The sequence below is a fragment of the Rhinopithecus roxellana genome, chromosome 8 (assembly GCF_007565055.1).
Source record: "Rhinopithecus roxellana isolate Shanxi Qingling chromosome 8, ASM756505v1, whole genome shotgun sequence".
NCBI classification, from domain to species: Eukaryota; Metazoa; Chordata; class Mammalia; order Primates; family Cercopithecidae; genus Rhinopithecus; species Rhinopithecus roxellana.
Window position 1 is genome coordinate 6,578,696 of NC_044556.1, and position 18,742 is coordinate 6,597,437.

General features: G+C 52.3%; 1 protein-coding gene across 1 annotated transcript in view; it reads left to right on the forward strand.

Annotated features, from left to right (window-relative positions):
• MYO1F (myosin IF) overlaps window positions 1–18,742 on the forward strand; it is a 58,209-nt gene that overhangs the window by 4,413 nt on the left and 35,054 nt on the right. Inside the window, exon 2 of the mRNA XM_010388844.2 lies at window positions 18,476–18,613. Coding sequence (XP_010387146.2) covers window positions 18,476–18,613 — 138 coding nt within the window. The remainder of the gene's footprint in view (window positions 1–18,475; window positions 18,614–18,742) is intronic.

Here is an 18,742-nt window from a genome sequence, read left to right on the forward strand (position 1 = left end):
GCTCATTTTGTATTTTTAGTAGAGACAGGGTTTCTCCATGTTGGTCAGGCTGGTCTCGAACTCCCGACCTCAAGTGATGCCCCCTCCTTGGCCTCCCAAAGTGCTGGGATTACAGGCGTGAGCCACCGCATCTGGCTGGTGGTTGGTTATTACAGCTTGGTGTTGGTGGTGGTGATTGTGGGAGATTATAAGGAAGGCAGATGGTGGAATTACTCATGGTCCCTGTCTGGCATTGGCTAGTCATGGTGGTATTGGAGTTATCCGCAGTTTGTTTGTCTTTGAGAAGGGTAGGCGAGAGAGTGGAGACATCCACTGGTTGCCTTTGGTTGGTGATGGTGGCGATATGAGGGTAATAGTGGTTGTTTTTAAGGTACAGTCACTGGGTCAGGAACAATGGCTCATGCCTGTAATCTCAGCAGTTTGGAAGATGGAGGTGGGAGGATCACTTGAGGCCAGGAGTTCGAGACCAGCCTGGGAGACATAGCAAGACCCACCCCCCCCCATCTGTACAAAGCATTTAAAAATTAGCCAGGCCGCCGGGCGCGGTGGCTCAAGCCTGTAATCCCAGCACTTTGGGAGGCCGAGACGGGCGGATCACGAGGTCAGGAGATCGAGACCATCCTGGCTAACACTGTGAAACCCCGTCTCTACTAAAAATATACAAAAAACTAGCCGGGCGAGGTGGCGGGTGCCTGTAGTCCCAGCTACTCCGGAGGCTGAGGCAGGAGAATGGTGTGAACCCGGGAGGCGGAGCTTGCAGTGAGCTGAGATCCGGCCACTGCACTCCAGCCCGGGTGACAGAGCGAGACTCCGTCTCAAAAAAAAAAAAAAAAAAAAAAAAAAAAAAAAAAAATTAGCCAGGCATGGTGGCATGGACTTGTAGTACCAGCTACTTCGGAAGCTGAGGTGGGAGGATCACTTGAGCCCAGGAGTTCCAGACTGCAGTGAGCTGTGATGGCACCACTGTACTCCAGCCTGAGCAACAGAGACAGACTCTCTTTCTAAACAAATAAGATACAGTCACAAAGCAGGGAGACCAGTGAAGTGGCTGCTGGGTCCAGAATCAGCGGCCGTGAGGATGGACAGGAAAGGCTGGGAGTCAAAAGGAATTTAGGAGGAAGAATCAGTAAGACCTCTAATTGGGCACGGTCACAGTAGCTCACACCTGTAATCCCAGCACTTTGGGAGGCCGAGGCAGGTGGATCACTTGAGGCCAGGAGTTCGAGACCAGTCTGGCCAACATGGTGAAACCCCATCTCTACTAAAAATACAAAAATTAGCCAGGCAGGGTGGCATGTGCCTATAATCCCAGCTACTCGGGAGGCTGAGGCAGCAGAATTGCTTGAACCTGAGAGGCAGAGGTTGCAGTGAGCTGAGATCACACCACTACACTCCAGCATGGGCACCAGAGCGAGACTCTGTCTCAGAGGGGGGAAAAAAATGCCTGTAATTGATTAGATGCAAAGAGTGAACATAGCAATGAATCAGAGATAGGCAGGTTTCTGTCTTGGGGGTTGGGGACTGCATCCCAGAGGATCTTCCCCAAAAAGCAGTACAGGGCAAGACCAGGGTTCCCCAGCTCCAGCTTTTGCGTGGAGATGTTTGAGGCGGTAGCCACTGACTGTCAGCAATCTCCAGCGACGAGACAAAGAGCCCAGCTCCAGAAAGACGAGGGTCCCCACATACAGAGGCCGGCCACAGTGGCTCATGCCTGTAATCCCAACACTTTGGGAGGCTGAGGTGTGTGGATCACGAGGTCCGGAGATCAAGACCATCCTGGCTAACACAGTAAAACCCCGTCTCTACTAAAAATACAAAAAAAAAAAAAAAAAAAAAAAAAAATTAGCTGGGCTTGGTTGTGGGCGCCTGTAATCCCAGCTACTCAGGAAGCTGAGGCAGGAGAATCACTTGAACCCGGGAGGTGGAGGTTGCCAAGATCATGCCACTGCACTCCAGCCTGGGCAACAGAGTGAGAGTCCATCTCAAAAAAAAAAAAAAGAAGAAAGAAATAAAGAAAGAAAAGAAACAGAGTCCAGCCCCCCGGCTCCCCCAAGGGATGGAGCCTTTAGAGGTGAGAATGTTGTTTGTATAGTGCATGGATGCAGGATGTGGCCCCAGAGCCCCACTGAGCTGGGGGCAAGGCTCCAAGGCCACCCCCAGGCACCAGGGCAGGGTCTGGGAGCTAAGAGCTGGCTCCAGAAGCAGCTACGGAGGCTTCGCTCTCCTCCCGGCAACCACAGCTCGCAGGACCCGGGCGAGGAAGGAAGTGGCTGTTTGGTTGCTGTCTTCGATCTAGAGCTCTTGCTCATCACGCCCAGAAAGCAGACAGCCTGGAGCCCACGGGGTGAATTGCAAAAGCTCCCTCCTCCAGCCCTTCCTCAAGGCCACCGTTGATGGGGACAGTGAGGAAGGCTAGCATTTACACTGGACAACCTTTGCTTCATTGAATCTGCAGAGCAGCCCATGAGATCTGCATCCCTCGATGTTCCCATTTTCCAAATGAGGAAACTGAGGCAGAGAGGTTAGGCAAGCTGCCCGTACAACCTAAAGTGAAAGAGGATTTTGACTCAGTGACTCCCAAGGCCACACTATTAACAGCCATCTTGGGCAGGCTCAGCGGCTTGCACCTGTAATTCTAGCACTTTGGGAGGCCAAGGCAAGAGGATCAGGAGTCAGGAGTTTGAGACCACCCTAAGCAACACAGTGAGACTTTGTCTCTATTTAAAAAAAAAAAAAAAAAGTGGCTGTGTGCGGTGGCTCATCCCAGTGCCCGTCATCCCAGCACTTTGGGAGGCCGAGACGGGCAGATCATGAGGTCAGGAGTTCAAGACCAGCCTGACCAACATGGTGAAACCCCGTCTCTACTAAAAACACAAAAATTTAGCCAGGTGTGGTGGCACGCACCCATAATCCCAGCTACTCAGGAGGCTAAGGCAGGAGAATTGCTTGAACCCAGGAGGCAGAGGTTGCAGTGAGCCAAGATCACGCCACTGCACTCACAGCCTGAGCAACAAGAGCGAGACTCCATCTCAAAAAAAAAAAAAAAAAAAAATGTGGCTGGGTGCAGTGGCTCATGCCTATAATCCCAGCACTTTGGGAGGCCGAGATGGGTGGATCACCTGAGGTCAGGAGTTCGAGACCAGCCTGGCCAACATGATGAAACCCGGTCTCTACTAAAAATACAAAAATTAGCCAGGTGTGGTGGCGCATGCCTGTAATCCCAGCTACTTGGGAGGCTGAGGCAGGAGAATCACTTGAACCCAGGAGGCAGAGGTTGCAGCAAGCCTAGATCATGCCACTGCACTCCAGCCTGAGCAACAGAGTGAGACTCCATCTCAAAAAAAAAAAAAAAAATTATTAGCCAGGCGTGGTGGTATGCACCTGTGGTCCCAGCTACTCAGGAGGCTGAGGCAGGAGGATCACTTGGGTCTGGGAGGTCGAGGCTGCAGTGATATGAGACCACTGCATTCCAGCCTGGGCAACAGAACAAGACCCTGTCCAAAAAAACAGTCACCTTGACCACAACCTCCTGTCCTAAGAGATGAGAGGCTATGTGCTGACCCCACATGGCCTGGGCTGCCCATCCCTCCAGGACCACGACCCTCCATTCCAAACAGACTAGAATCCTGGTGTCCGCCACACACCCAAGGCCTCTCTGGCTGATGTCTCTTGCAGCCACCACTGATGCTGCCTGGAAAGTTCATGTTGCAAGACCTGCTGCCTACAGGAAGCCCTCCCGCCTCTCCATAGTACCCTCCAGCCATGGTCTCCTTTGGGCAACTCAGACACCACTTAGGGAACACTGAGCCTCCGCAAGGGCAGGTTCTGGGCCTGGTCCACCTAAGCCTGGTCTCTACCTACCTCCATGCACAGTAGGGGCCCAGGAAGTGTGTTCCCTCCATAGCACGCATCCTCCAGCCCCATAGGCACCGTCACCTTCACCACAAACAGCCCCTCCCTTCTGTGACACCAGGAAAGTTGCCCCCACTTGCCCCAGTTCTGCCTTCTGCCTTGGGGTAGAGAGACCTCTCTGAAGAGCTGAAGGAAGAAGCTACCCGTCCTTTCTACCCCAACCACCTCAAGCCCCTGACTGCCTTTCACAAGAGCTCCAGCAGGTTGAGTCATATTCAGCTTGTGGTCAACTGTGACCACAAGCTCTTCGTTGCAACCCCACCCCCAAGGAAGAGACTTACAAACAAACAGTTTTGACTTGACCCATGGAGACCTGGAAGCCACAGAATGAGAGAGATACGTGGGAGACAGGGCAGGGGGCAGTCTCATCCCAATGGGACTTCATTCATTCATTCATTCATTCATTCAACAAGTATGTATTGACCAGCCTTTCTGTCCAACACTGATGCCTTAAATCCTCTCAAGGTCACAGATGACATTTCCTGAGGCATCTCGGTGCATTTTTTCTCTTTGTTCGCTCCTGTACTCCTCTCAGAGACCCCACACAAGAGTCATTATGGAATCCATTTCGTTATTTGTCGTTGTGGTTGTTGTTGTTGAGATGGAGTCTCACTCTGTTGCCCAGGCTGGAGTGCAGTGACGCAAACTCAGCTCACTGCAACCTCCACCTCCTGGGTTCAAGCAATTCCCCTGCCTCAGCCTCCCGGGTAGCTAAGACTACAGACACCCGCCACCACGCCGGGCTAATTTTTTGTATCTTTAGTAGAGACGGGGTTTCACCATGTTGGCCAGGCTGGTCTTGAACTCCTGACCTCAAGTGATCTGCCTGCCTCAGCCTCCCAAAGTGCTGGGATTGCAGGCGTGAGCTACCATGTGTGGCCGAATCTATTTGCAAAGAGGGGAAACTGAGGCTTGGAGAGGTGAAGTGACCTCCCTAGAGTCACACAGTCAGCCAACTGTCAAGCCAGGCCTTGTCCTCCCCATACCGTATTCACTTGAGCAAAACCCTCTCTCCCTTTGATGCAAGCAGCCTCTGATTTTTACGGTTGGTTGGAGCATGGAGTGTCTGGAGGCCTCTAGTGCCTGGGGCAGGATAGAGAGGGAGAGAATGGGAAGAGAAGAGGGCCACTCTGCTGGATGAGGGAAGAGAGGAAGGGCAGGAAGAGGAACCAAGTCGTCAGAGCCGGGAAAGCCAGGCGGGCTGACCGGCCTAGCCAGACACAGCTGACCCCAGTGAGGGGAAGTGGCCTCGGGTCTGAGCTCAGCCTGAGTGGCCTCGCAGGCTGAAGGCTGGACTGGCCCCCAAAGGGGATATTGTGGACATGACCCATCTTCTTCCCACCCCGTCCTCATCTGACCTCAGCACCAACCCTGGCGATCTCTGATGCAGACCAGGCTGGGGACGGACAGCTTCGTGGGTCCTCCCCAAGGTCCTCTCTGCACTGCTATGTTCCTGCTGTGTGTCCTTGAAGAGGACGCTTAACCTCTCTGTGCTGTAGTTTTCTCTTCTATAAAATGGACCCAGGACAGGCGTGGTGGCTGACGCCTGTAATCTTAGCACTTTGGGAGGCCGAGGCGGGCGGATCACAACGTCAGGAGATCGAGGCCATCCTGGCTAACATGGCGAAACCCCATCTCTACTAAAAATACAAAAAATTACCCGAGGCCGGGCGCGGTGGCTCAAGGCTGTAATCCCAGCACTTTGGGAGGCCGAGACGGGCGGATCACGAGGTCAGGAGATCAAGACCATCCTGGCTAACACGGTGAAACCCCGTCTCTACTAAAAAAAAAAAATATAAAAAACTAGCCGGGCGAGGCGGCGGGTTCCTGTAGTCCCAGCTACTCCGGAGGCTGAGGCAGGAGAATGGTGTGAACCCGGGAGGCGGAGCTTGCAGTGAGCTGAGATCTGGCCACTGCACTCCAGCCGGGGCGACAGGGCGAGACTCCGTCTCAAAAAAAAAAAAAAAAAAAATTACCCGGGCGTGGTGGCGGGCGCCTGTAGTCCCACCTACTTGGGAGGCTGAGGCAGGAGAATGCCGTGAATTCAGGAGGCGGAGCTTGCAGTGAACCGAGATTGCGCCACTGCACTCCAGCCTCAGCAATATGGCGAGACTCCATCCCCAAAAAACAAACAAACAAACAAAAAGCATAGACTGGAGCCTGGCACACGGAATAAGTGCTAGTTTGGTGTCTGGGTTTTTTGGGTCTTCGTCTGTTACCCAGGATGGAGAGCTGCCACCATCATAGCTCACTGTAACCCTGAACTCCTGGGCTCAAGCGATCCTCCTGCCTCAGCCTCCGGAGTGGCTGGGACCACAGGTGCACACCACCATGCCTGGCTAATTTGTTTTTTTCTTTTTTGTTGGCAGAGATGGGGGTCTCACTATGTTGCCCAGGCTGGTCTCAAACACCTGGCCTCAAGTGATCCTTCCACCTTGGCCTCCCAAACTGCTGGGATGACAGGCGTAAGCCATCCACGCCCGGCCAGGTGTTCACTGTTGTTGTCACTGTTTTCTATGTTATTATTTCCATCCAATCTCCACCCTTAAGCTCTTCAGAGACAAAATGCACTTCCTGTGTCCCCACCCACTTACACAACTGTGCCTGTCCCCAGCCTCTCCCCTAGTACCTGCTTAGAAAAACAACAGACCCCCGTAACTCACAATCCTGCTCCTGCCCCACTAGGCCCATGAATGATGCCACTTTGCCCACAATTATTTATTTTTTAATTTTTATTATTATTATTATTTTTGAGATGGAGTTTTGCTCTTGTTGCCCAGGCTGGAGTGCAATGGTGCGATCTCGGCTCACTGCAACCTCCGCCTCCTGGGTTCAAGTGATTCTCCTGTCTCAGCCTCCCGAGTAGCTGGGATTACAGGTGCCCACCACCACACCCAGCTAATTTTGTTATTTTTAGTAGAGACGGGGTTTCGCCGTGTTGGTCAGGCTGCTCTCGAACCCCCAACCTCAGGTGATCCTCCCGCATCAACCTCCCAAAGTGCTGGGATTACAGGCGTGAGCTACTGCACCCAACCTGCCCACAATTGTATTGTCTCTTCTCATCAACCATCTGGTCTCCCCGTCTTGAAAATGAAACGGGCCGGGCATGGTGGCTCATGCCTGTACTCCAGCACTTTAGGAGGCTGAGGTGGGTGGATCACTTGAACTTGATGTCAGGAGTTACAGACCAGCCTGGCCAACATGGTGAAATCCCTGTCTCTGGCCGGGTGCAGTGGCTCATACCTGTAATCCCAGCACTGTGGGAGGCTGAGGTGGGCGGATCACCTGAGGTTGGGAATTCGAGATGAGCGTGTCCAACACGGTGAAATCCCATCTCTACTAAAAACACAAAAATCAGCCGAGCGTGGTGGCGGGCACCTGTAATCCTAGCTACTCCAGAGCTGAGGTAGGAGAATCACTTGAACCCAGAAGGCGGAGGCTGCAGTGAGCCAAAATCACACCACTAAACTCCAGCCCGGGTGTCAGAGTAAGACTCTGTCTCAAAAACAATACCACCACCACCAAAAAAAAAAAAAAAAAAAAAAAAAACAGGTAACACAGGCTCCCCTGACCCCACTTCTCCACCCCACAGCCTCTCTCCCTCTTTCCCTCTTCCCCTTCTCAGCCAGATCCTCATTCCTGTCTATACCTCCTAGTCTCCCAATCCTGCTTCTGACCCTAGGGCCCCTCTCAGGTTCCAGTGAGCTCAGATCCTCTTCAGGCTTGAATCGATGGCTCCTAACCCACCCTTGTCTCATCTGGGCCTCCCCCGCCTGGTCCCAGTTTTGCCTCTGACTTCCCTGGCAGTTCCTAGTCAGCCAGTCTGTGGCGGGTGTCAGCTTCAAACCTTCCATGCCACTGCTCTCCGGGATTCTGTCCTCTCCCAACGCACCCCAGGGGCTCTCAGTGCATCCCAGTCAGCACCCCCTTCTTTTTTTGTTGTTTTCAAGACAGGGTTTCACTTCTGTCGCCCAGGCTGAAGTGCAGTGGTGCGATCTCAGCTCACTGCCACCTCTGCCTCCCGGGTTCAAGCAATTCTCCTGCCTCAGTCTCCCGAGTAGCTGGGATTACAGGCACCTGACACCACGCCTGGCTAATTTTTGTATTTTTAGTAGAGACGGGGTTTCACCATGTTGGCCAGGCTGGTCTGGAACTCCTGACCTCAAGTGATCTATCCACCTCGGCTTCCCAAAGTGCTGGGATTACAGGCAAGAGCCACCGTGCCCAGCCAGCACCCACTTCTTATAAAAACACCTAATTAGGCCTCCTTTAAATCCTGACATTAACCTCAGACAATGGATACACTCAACTCCCATAGTTTCAAAAATAATCAGTGTGATTGCCTGTAGTGAAGACCTTACAATAAAGTGTCCAAATATGAGAGTGCTAGGGTCAGGCCAAGGCATGGTGGCTCACGCCTGTAATCCCAGCACTTTGGGAGGCTGAGGCAGGTGGATCTCCTGAGGTCAGGAGTTCGAGACCAGCCTAACCAACATAGTGAAACGCCATCTCTACTAAAAATACAAAAAAACAATAGCTGGGCGTAGTGGTGGGCTCCTGTAATCCCAGCTACTAGGGAGGCTGGGGCAGGCAAGAAAATCACTTGAACCCGGAAGGCGAAGGTTGCAGTGAGCTGAGATCGTGTCATTGCACTCCAGCCTAGACAACAAGAAACTCCGTTTCAAAAAAAAAAAAGAAAGAAAGAAAGAAAAAGAAAAATCCTGTCTCTACTAAAATTACAAAACATTAGCTGGGCATGGTGGTGCATGCCCATAATCCCAGGTACTCAGGAGGCTGAGGCACGAGAATCGCTTGAATCCAGGAATCAGAGGTTGCAGAGAGCTGAGATCTCACCACTGCACTCCAGCGTGGGCGATAGAGCAAGACTGTGTCTCAAAAAACAAACAAACAAAAAAACTGGTCAGGCACAGTGGCTCATGCCTGTAATCTCAGCACTTTGGGAGGCCAAGGCGGGTGGCTTACCTGAGGTCAGGAGTTCGAGACCAGCCTGACTAACATGGTGAAACCCCATCCCTACTAAAAATACAAAAAAATTAGCCAGGCATGGTGGCAGGCACCTGTAGTCCCAGCTACTCAGGAGGCTGAGGCAGGAGAATCACTTGAACCCGGGAGGCAGAGGTTGCAGTGAGCTGCAATCGCACCACTGCACACCAGCCTGGGCAACAGAGTGAGACTCGGTATCAAAACAAAAAAAGGAAAGAAGGTGCTAAGGTCAGTGGTCCAAGAAGGCCCAGGAGAGCCACCAGGTGCTCCCACCTGTACACAAGTATGACAGTCCCACCTACAGGTCACTTTTAACACTACCACTGGCAGGACTTTCAACAAAGTGAGCTTCCAAAATGTTGAACTTGGCCAGGCACCGTGGGTCATGCCTGTAATCCCGGCACTCTGGGAGACTGAGGCAGGAGGATTGCTTGAACCCAGGAGTTAGAGACCAGCCTGGGCAACATAGGGAGATCCCATCTGTAAAAAAAAAAAAAAATTTAAGTAGCTGGGCACAGTGGTACTTCTCTATGGTCCCAACTACTCAGGAGGCTGGAGTGGGAGGATCACTTGAGCCTGGATGTCAAGGCTATAGTTAGCTATGATTGCACCACTGCACTCCAGCCGGGGCAACAGAGCAAGACCCTGTCTCAAAAAAATAAATTAAATAAGTAAATAAATTTTTAAAATGAAGTGTTGAGCTCTTAGCACACTGCACAAAACTAAAATCTCCCAGCTGGGCCCAGTGGTTTCCACCCATATGCCCAGCTACTCAGGAGGTCAAGGCAGGAGGATTGCTTGGGCCCAGGAGTTCGAGGCTGCAATGATGTATGATCACACCAGTGCACTCCAGCCTGGGTGACAGAGTGAGACCTTGTCTCAAAAAAGGCAAGAAAAAGAAAGGAAGGGCTGGGTGTGGTGGCTCATGCCTGTAATCCCAGCACTTTGGGAGGCTGAGGCGGGCAGATCACGAAGTCAGGAGATCGAGACCATCCTGGCTAACATGGTGAAACCCCATCTCTACTAAAAATACAAAAAAAAAAAAAAATTAGCCAGGCGTGGTAGTGGGTGCCTGTAGTCCCAGCTACTCAGGAGGCTGAGGCAGGAGAATGGCGTGAACCCGGAAGGCGGGGCTTGCAGTGAGCCGAGATTGCACCACTGCACTCCAGCCTGGGCGACAGAGCAAGACTCCATCTCAAAAAATAAAAAAATAAAAAAAAAAGAAGAAGAAAAGAAAAAAAAGAAAAGGGAAGGAAGGGCCAGGTGCGGTGGCTCACGCCTGTAATCCCAGCACTTTGGTAGGCCGAGGTGGGTGGATCACGAGGTCAGGAGTTCAAGACCAGCCTGGCCAATATGGTGAAACCCCGTCTCTACCAAAAATACAAAAATTAGCTGGGTGAGGTGGCATACATCTGTAGTCCCAGCTGCTCAGGAGGCTGAGGCAGAAGAATCGCTAGAACCCGGGAGGTGGATGTTGCAGTGAGCCAAGATTGCGCCACTGCACTCCAGCCTGAGCGACAGAGTGAGACTTCATCTCAAACAAAACAAAAAAAAAAAAGAAAGAAAAAAAGAAAAAGGAAGGAAGGAAGGGAGGGAGGGAGGAAGGGAGGGACGGAAAGGGAAGGGAAGGGAAGAAAAGAAAGAAGGAAAACAATGGAAGGAAATAAGGAAAGGAAGGAAGGAGAAAAAAGAAGCCAGGCACAGTGGCTCACTCCTGTAATCCCAGCACTTTGGGAGGCAGAGACGGGCGGATCACTTGAGGACAGGGGTTCGAGACCAGCCTAGCCAACATGGCGAAACCCCATCTCTACTAAAAATAGAAAAATTAGCTGCGCATGGTGGCAGGCATCTATAATCCCAGCTATTTGGTAGGCTGAGACAGAAGAATCGTTTGAACCCGGGAGGTGGAGGTTGCAGTGAACCGAGATCATGCCACTGCACTCCAGCCTGAGCAACAGAGTGAGACTCTGGAAAAAAAAAAAAAAAAAAAAAAAGGCCCGGTGCGGTGGCTCACACCTGTAATCCCAGCTCTCAGGGAGGCAGAGGCGGGAGGACAGCTTGAGCCCAGGAGTTTGAGACCTGCCTGGGTGATATAGCGAGACCCCGTTCTCCACAAAAAGGAAAAGAAAGAAGAGAGAGAGAGAGAAAGAAAGAGAGAGAGAGAGAGAGAGAGAAAGGAAGGAAGGAAGGAAGGAAGGAAGGAAGGAAGGAAGGAAGGAAGGAAGGAAGGAAGGAGGGAGGGAGGGAGGGAGGGAGGGGAAGGAAGGCAGGGAGGGAGAAGAAGGAAGGAGAGAGAGAGGAAGGAAGGCAGGGAGGGAGAAGAAGGAAGGAGAGAGAGAGGAAGGAAGGCAGGGAGGGAGGAAGAAGGAAGGAAGGAAGGAAGGAAGGAAGGAAGGAAAAGGAAGGAGGGAGGGAAAGAGAGAAAGAGAAAGAAAAAGAGAAAGAAAGAAAGAAGAAAAAGAAAAACAGACAAGGAAGGAAGGACGGAAGGAAGGAAGAAAAAAGAAAGAAAGAAAGAAAGAGATGGAGGGAGAAAGGAAGGAAGGCAGGGAGGGAGGAAGAAGGAAGAAGGAAGGAAGGAAGGAGGGAGGGAAAGAGAGAGAAAGAGAGAAAGACAGAGAGAGAAAGAAAGAGAAAGAAAGATGGAGGGAAAGATGGAGAAAGGAAGAAAGAGATGGAGGGAGAAAGGAAGGAAGGGAGGGAGAGAGTGAGAAAGGAAGGGAGGGAGGGTGAGAAAGGAAGGGAGGGAGGGAGGGAGGAAGGAAGAGAGGGAGGGAGGGAGGGAGAGAGGAAAGAAGGGAGGGAGAGAGGGAGGGAGGGAATTCATGCTGACTACTCAGGCCAGGAGCAGTGTGAGGGGTTGAAGCCCTGACTACCCCTGCATTCCATTCTCTGTCTCTGCTGCAGCCACACTCCATACCTTTCCCCAGACAGTTAACCCTGCTGGTGCACCCTTTCTCCCAGACAGTTAACCCTGCTGGTGCACCCTTTCTCCCAGACAGTTAACCCTGCTGGTGCACCCTTTCTCCCAGCTATTTATCAAAACTCTTTTCAGGCCAGGCACAGTGGCTCACACCTGTAATCCCAGCATATTGGAAGGCCAAGGTGGGAGGATCACTTGAGCCCAGGAGTTAGACATCAGCCTGAGCAACAGAGCAAGACCCCGTCTCTATGAAATATTTAAAACTTAGCCAGGTGTGGCTGGGCGCGGTGGCTCACGCCTGTAATCTCAGCACTTTGGGAGGCCGAGGTGGGCGGACCACGAGGTCAGGAGATCGAGACCATCCTGGCTAATACGGTGAAACCCCGTCTCTACTAAAAATACAAAAAATTGGCTGCTGTGGTAGCGGGCACCTGTAGTCCCAGCTACTCAGGAGGCTCAGGCAGGAGAATGGCGTGAACCCGGGAGCGCTTGCAGTGAGCCGAGACCGCACCACTGTGCTCCAGCCTGGGCGACAGAGCAAGACTCCGTCTCAAAAAAAAAAATTAGCCAGGCACGGTGGCATGTGCCTGTAGTCTCAGCTATGCCGGAGGCTGAGACAGGAGGATCACTTGAGCCCAGGTCAAGGCTGCAGTGAACCATGACTTTGCCACTGCACTCCAGCTTGGGAGACAGAGTGAGACCCTCTCTCAAAAACCAAAACAAACCAAAACAAAAAATTCCTTCTCAGCACCAGCCCAGCCTCCTGTGCGTGTAACTTTTTTTTTTTTTTTTTTTTTTTTTTTTTTTTTTTTTTTTTTTTGAGACCAAGTCTTGCTCTGTTTGCCCAGGTTGGAGTGCAGTGGTGCAATCTCGGCTCACTGCAACCTCTGCCTCGAGAGATCAAGCGAGTCCTCCTGCCTCAGCCTCCTGAGTAGCTGGGATTACAGGCACGCACCACCACACTCAGCTAATTTTTTGTATTTTTAGTACAGATGGGATTTCATTATGTTGGCCAGGCTGGCCTCGAACTCCTGACCTCAGGTGATCCACCTGCCTCAGCCTCCCAAAGTGCTAGGATTCCAGGTGTGAACCACCGCGCCCAGCCAAGAACCTGTCCTTTGCTGTTGAATAGACCCAGGTTCAAATCCCACACCCTTGGAAACAATACCTGCATCTTTAGTCCCGTGTCCTTAGGGAAGCTGCTATACTTCTCCAGCCTCCGTTTCCCTCCGAGCCTGCCCCACACTGAGATGGTGTGATGATGGCTGGTAATATCGATGATCTACATCCCCCAAACCAGCATAGGTGCTCAGTGAGTGTTAATTCTTTCTTTCTTCCTTCCTTTTTTTTTTTTTTTTTTTTTTTTTTTTGAGATGGAGTTTCAGGCACGATCTGGGCTCACTGCAACCTCCATCTCCCGGGTTCTAGCGATTTGTTCTGCCTCAGCCTCCCGAGTAGCTGGGATTACAGGCATGCACCACCACGCCCAGCTAATTTTTGTATTTTTAGTAGAGACGAGGTTTCACCATGTTGGCCAGGCTGGTCTCAAACTCCTGACCTTAGATGATCTGCCCACCTCAGCCTCCCAAAGCGCTGGGATTACAGGTGTGAGCCCCACACCCGGCCATGTTAATTCTCTCAAATGCCCTTCAGCCTGGGTCTATCCTCACGACCACTCAGGCTTGGAGAGGTGCACCAGCCTCCCATCCCACCTTGTTCCCCCAAAGCAGTTCATCCTCTCATCAACCCTGGGAAGCGGAGCTGCCTCTCCCTTTTTACAGATGAGACGATGGAGACTCACAGCAGCAGCTGTTTGCCCAGTCAGGATCAGAAGCCAGATCTATCCCATGCCAAAGGCTGGGCTTTTTTTTTTTTTTTTTTTTTGAGACGGAGTCTCGCTCTGTCGCCCAGGCTGGAGTGCAGTGGCCGGATCTCGGCTCACTGCAAGCTCCGCCTCCCGGGTTCACACCATTCTCCTGCCTCAGCCTCCCGAGTGGCTGGGACTACAGGTGCCCGCCACCTCGCCCGGCTAGTTTTTTGTATTTTTTAGTAGAGACGGGGTTTCACCGTGTTAGCCAGGATGGTCTCGATCTGCTGATCTCGTGATCCGCCCGTCTCGGCCTCCCAAAGTGCTGGGATTACAGGCTTGAGCCACCGCGCCCGGCCAGGCTGGGCTTATTTAATGCCCATGGGCATCCCTCAACAACCCCCACCTCTAGCTATCAGTGTGTCCAGAATCTGACCATGCACCTCCACCCCCCTCCCACCCCGCTCAAGAACATTCTGTGGCTCCCCAGTACCCCCAGGAGAGACTGGCTCCACTTCTGCCTTACAGTTGCCCATGTGGACACTTCTGCTTGAGCCCTGCCTGTATCCCTGGAATCCACTGGCAAACACAGTCCACTTTAAAGACTTCAATCCTGGTCGGGCGCAGTGGCTCACGCCTGTAATCCCAGCACTTTGGGAGGCCGAGGCGGACGGATCACGAGGTCAGGAGATCGAGACTACCCTGGCCAACACGGGTGAAACCCCATCTGTACTAAAAATACTAAAAATACAAAAAATTAGCCAGGCGCGGTGGCGGGTGCCTATAGTCCCAGCTACTTGGGAGGCTGAGGCAGGAGAATGGTGTGAACCCGGGAGGCGGAGCTTGCAGTGAGCCAAGATTGTGCCACCGCACTCCAGCCTGGGTGACAGAGCGCGACTCCGTCTCAAAAGAAAAAGACTTCAATCCCGGACTGGGAGCGGTGGCTCATGCCTGTAATCCCAGCAGTTAGGAAGGTCACTTGAGCTCAGGAGTTCAAGACCAGCCTGAGCAACACGGTGAAACCCCGTCTCTACCAAAACTACAAAAAATTAGCTGGGCTTAGTGGTGTGTGCCTATAGTCCCAGCTACTTAGGAGACTGAGGTGGGAGGATCGCTTGAGCCCGGGAGGCAGAGGTAGCAGCAAGCCATTGTCTCACCACTGCACTCCATCCAGCCTGGGCAATATAGTAAGACCCCATCTCAATAAAACAAAAATACTTCATTCCCAGCTTCCTTTGCCCTGGGGGGGGTTGCTCTCAATCTGGGTTTCTTTCTTTACCTTTGTCCCTTGTTCATTTAACAGAGAAAAGACTCAGCCCCAGTCTCTGCCTCCAGCAGTTCCTGGCCTGGGGACAGGAGACTTTCAGGAGGAGAGACATCTTATCTGACCATGAGTTCACCAAATGGGATAGTTCCAAGTTGCCATCACTCCTATCTGTCAGACTACTCCTTTGCAGAGATGTACTAAATAGAGATAGAGTGAGCCTGAGAAAGCCAGGATGTTTAAGGCACTAGATAAATTCAGTTGGGCTAAAAGGAGAGCAACCAGGGCAGGCTTCCTGGAAGAGGAGTTATTTGGAGAGCACGTGCCTCAGTCTCCTCCATGGGGCCTAAAAAAGTGTTGTCTGGGTCAGGCAAGGTGGCTCATGCCTGAAATTCCAGCACTTTGGGAGACTGAGGTGGGAGGATCACTTGAGGCCAGAAGTTAAAGACCAGCCTGAGCAACATAGCAAGACCCCATCAATACAAAAAAATTTAAATATTAGTTGGGCATGGTGACACACACCTGTGATCCCAGCTACTCAGGAGGCTGAGGTGGGAGGATCTCTTGAGCCCAGAAAGTCAGGGCTACAGTGAGCTATGATCCTGCCACTGCACTCCAGCCTGGATGACAGAACAAGACTGACTCAAAAAAAAAAGAAAAGAAAAGAAAAGAAAAAGAAAAAGAGAGGAAGTGAAATGAGAAAGTGGGAATCTGGGAAGGTGCTGGCACTGCTGAGGGGCAAGGTGAAGGGGACACAGAGGAGAAGGCCGTGGCAGGGGCAGCAGGGAGGCAGGGCTGGGAGTAGAGGGTGGAGCTGAGGAACAAAGTCACACACAGGCACAGAGGGCAGAGGTCACAGGACATGAGGAGCTCAAAGAGACCAGCTGGGATGTGTGACCACAAGAGAAGAGGAGAAGTGGGAGGGGGAGAAGGAAGGAGGCCACGTAGCTGCAGTGGGTCAAATACCACGGAGAAGTCAGGGACTGGCCTGGGCCTGGGGAGGGGATGGGGGATGTGAAAGGGAGAGGCTGGGAGGCTGGCGGAAGTGAGAACCATGATATGCCCACTTCCCACCAAGCTGCCCAGTCTCCCTGCTCTGCTCCTGCAGCCTGCCCTGCTCCTATGCCCTGCCCGCCTAGCCTGGCATCCTTCATGGGAAGTGAGGGGCACTAGGTGGGGTGACAAAAGGGCAAAGAGACCAAAGGAGAGGGCTGAGGGGCTGGGTGTGGTAGCTCATGTCTATAATCCCACCACTTTGGGAGACTGAGACAGATAATCCATTGAGCCCCAGAGTTCAAGACCAGCTGGGGCAACATAGCAAGACCCCATCTCTACAAAAAACACAAAAATTATCCAGGCATGATGGTGCACGTCTGTAGTCCCAGCTACCCAGGAGCCTGTGGTGCAGTGGGAGGATTGCTTGAGCCCAGGAGGTAGAGGCTGCACAGAGCTATGATCGCACCACTGCACTCCAGCCTGAACAACAGAGTGAGACCCTGTCTCAAAACATTTTTGTTGTTTGTTTGGTTTTTTGTTTTGTTTTTGTTTGTTGGTTTTTTGAGACAGAGTCATCCAGGCTGGAGTGTAGTGGCTAAATATCAGCTCACTGCAACCTCCACATCCTGGGCTCAAGTGATCCTCCCACCTTAGCCTCCAGAGTAGCCAGGACCACAGACACATGCCACCACTCTTGTCTAATTTTTCTATTTTTTGTAGAGATGGGGGGTCTTGCTATGTTGCCCAGGCTGGTCTTGAACTCCTGGCCTCAAGCAGTCCTCCCATCTCGGCCTCCCAAAGTGCTGGGATTACAGGTGTGAGCCATTGCGTCTGGCCCCACTGATCTTTTACTGTTCTGATAGTTTTGCCTTTTCCAGAATATCCTATAGTTGGAATCAGACAGTATATAGTCTTTTCAGATTGGCCTTTTTTTTTTTTTTTTTTTTTTTTTGAGACAGAGTTTCACTCTTGTTGCCCAGGCTAGAGTGCAATGGCGTGATCTTGGCTCACTACAACCCAGGTTCAAGCGATTCTCCTGCCTCAGCCTCTCGGGTAGCTGGTATTACAGGCATGCACCACCACACCTGGCTAATTTTGTATTTTTAGTAGAGCCGGGGTTTCACCGTGTTAGCCAGGGCGGTCTCAAACTCCTGACCTCAGATCCACCCGGCTCGGCCTCCCAAAGTGCTGAGATTACAGACATCGCCACCGCGCCCGGCCTTTTCTTTTTTTTTTTTTCTTTTTTTTTTTTTTTTGAGGCGGAGTCTCGCTCTGTCGCCCGGACTGGAGTGCAGTGGCCGGATCTCAGCTCACTGCAAGCTCCGCCTCCCGGGCTTACGCCATTCTCCTGCCTCAGCCTCCCGAGTAGCTGGGACTACAGACGCCCGCCACCTCGCCCGGCTAGTTTTTTGTATTTTTAGTAGAGACGGGGTTTCACCGTGTTAGCCAGGATGGTCTCGATCTCCTGACCTCGTGATCTGCCCGTCTCGGCCTCCCAAAGTGCTGGGATTACAGGCTTGAGCCACCGCGCCCGGCCTGGCCTTTTCTTTTAATAGAGACAGGGCCTTGCTATGTTGCCCAGGCTGGTCTCGAACTCCTGGCCTCAAGCGATCCTCCTGCTTCAACCTCCTAAAGTGCTGGGATTACAGGCATGAGCCATTGCACCTGGCAAAAAAAAAATTAATTAAAAAAAAAAGAGAGAGAGAAAGAGAGAAAGAGACCGGGTGTGGTGGCTCACGCCTGTAATCCCAGCACTTTGGGAGCCTGAGGCGGGTGGATCACTTGAGGTCATGAGTTCCAGACCAGCCTGGCCAACATAGTGAAACCTCGTCTCTATCAAAAATATTAAAAATTAACTGGGTGTGTTGGTGGGCACCTGTAATCCCAGCTACTCGGGAGGTTGAGGCAAGAGAATCACTTGAACCTGGGAGGTGGAGATTGCAGTGAGCCGAGATTGCGCCACTGCACTCCAGCCTGAACGACAGAGTAAGACTCTGTCTCAAAATAAATAAATAAATAAACATTAAAAATAAAAATAAAAAAAAAGGCCGGGAGCAGTGGCTCAAGCCTGTAATCCCAGCACTTTGGGAGGCCGAGACGGGCGGATCACGAGGTCAGGAGATTGAGACCATCCTGGCTAACACAGTGAAACCCCGTCTCTACTAAAAAATACAAAAAACTAGCCGGGCAAGGTGGCGGGTGCCTGTAATCCCAGTTACTCAGGAGGCTGAGGCAGGAGAATGGCGTAAACCCGGGAGGCGGAGCTTGCAGTGAGCCGAGATCCGGCCACTGCACTCCAGCCTGGGCGACAGAGCGAGACTCCGTCTCAAAAAAAAAATAAAAAATAAAAAAAAATAAAGAGGGCTGAAGGCTGGATCTGAGGCGGTGCAACTTCTGTCTGGGGCAGGGGGCCTGGCTTGGTTCCTACCAGCTTCTCCTGGAGATGGGGAAGGAGGAATGGAAGTGGAGCTGGGGAGGTGGGACAGAACCCAGAAGTTGATGGCGTCGGTGAGCCAGGTGCCACATCCCCGTGCAAGGGCTCACCCCAAACCCCCTCTCACCCCCCCAGGGCAGCAAGGAGCGCTTCCACTGGCAGAGCCACAACGTGAAGCAGAGTGGCGTGGACGACATGGTGCTCCTTCCCCAGATCACCGAAGACGCCATCGCCGCCAACCTCCGGAAGCGCTTCATGGACGACTACATCTTCGTACCCTGGGCCAAGGATGGAGGAGGGCAGGCAGGGAAGGAATGGATGGCTGGGCCGTGGACGGAGAGGAGGGTGATGGAGCAGAGGGAGGGATGGGCTGGGAGAGCACCAGGCGGTGAGACGGAGGAC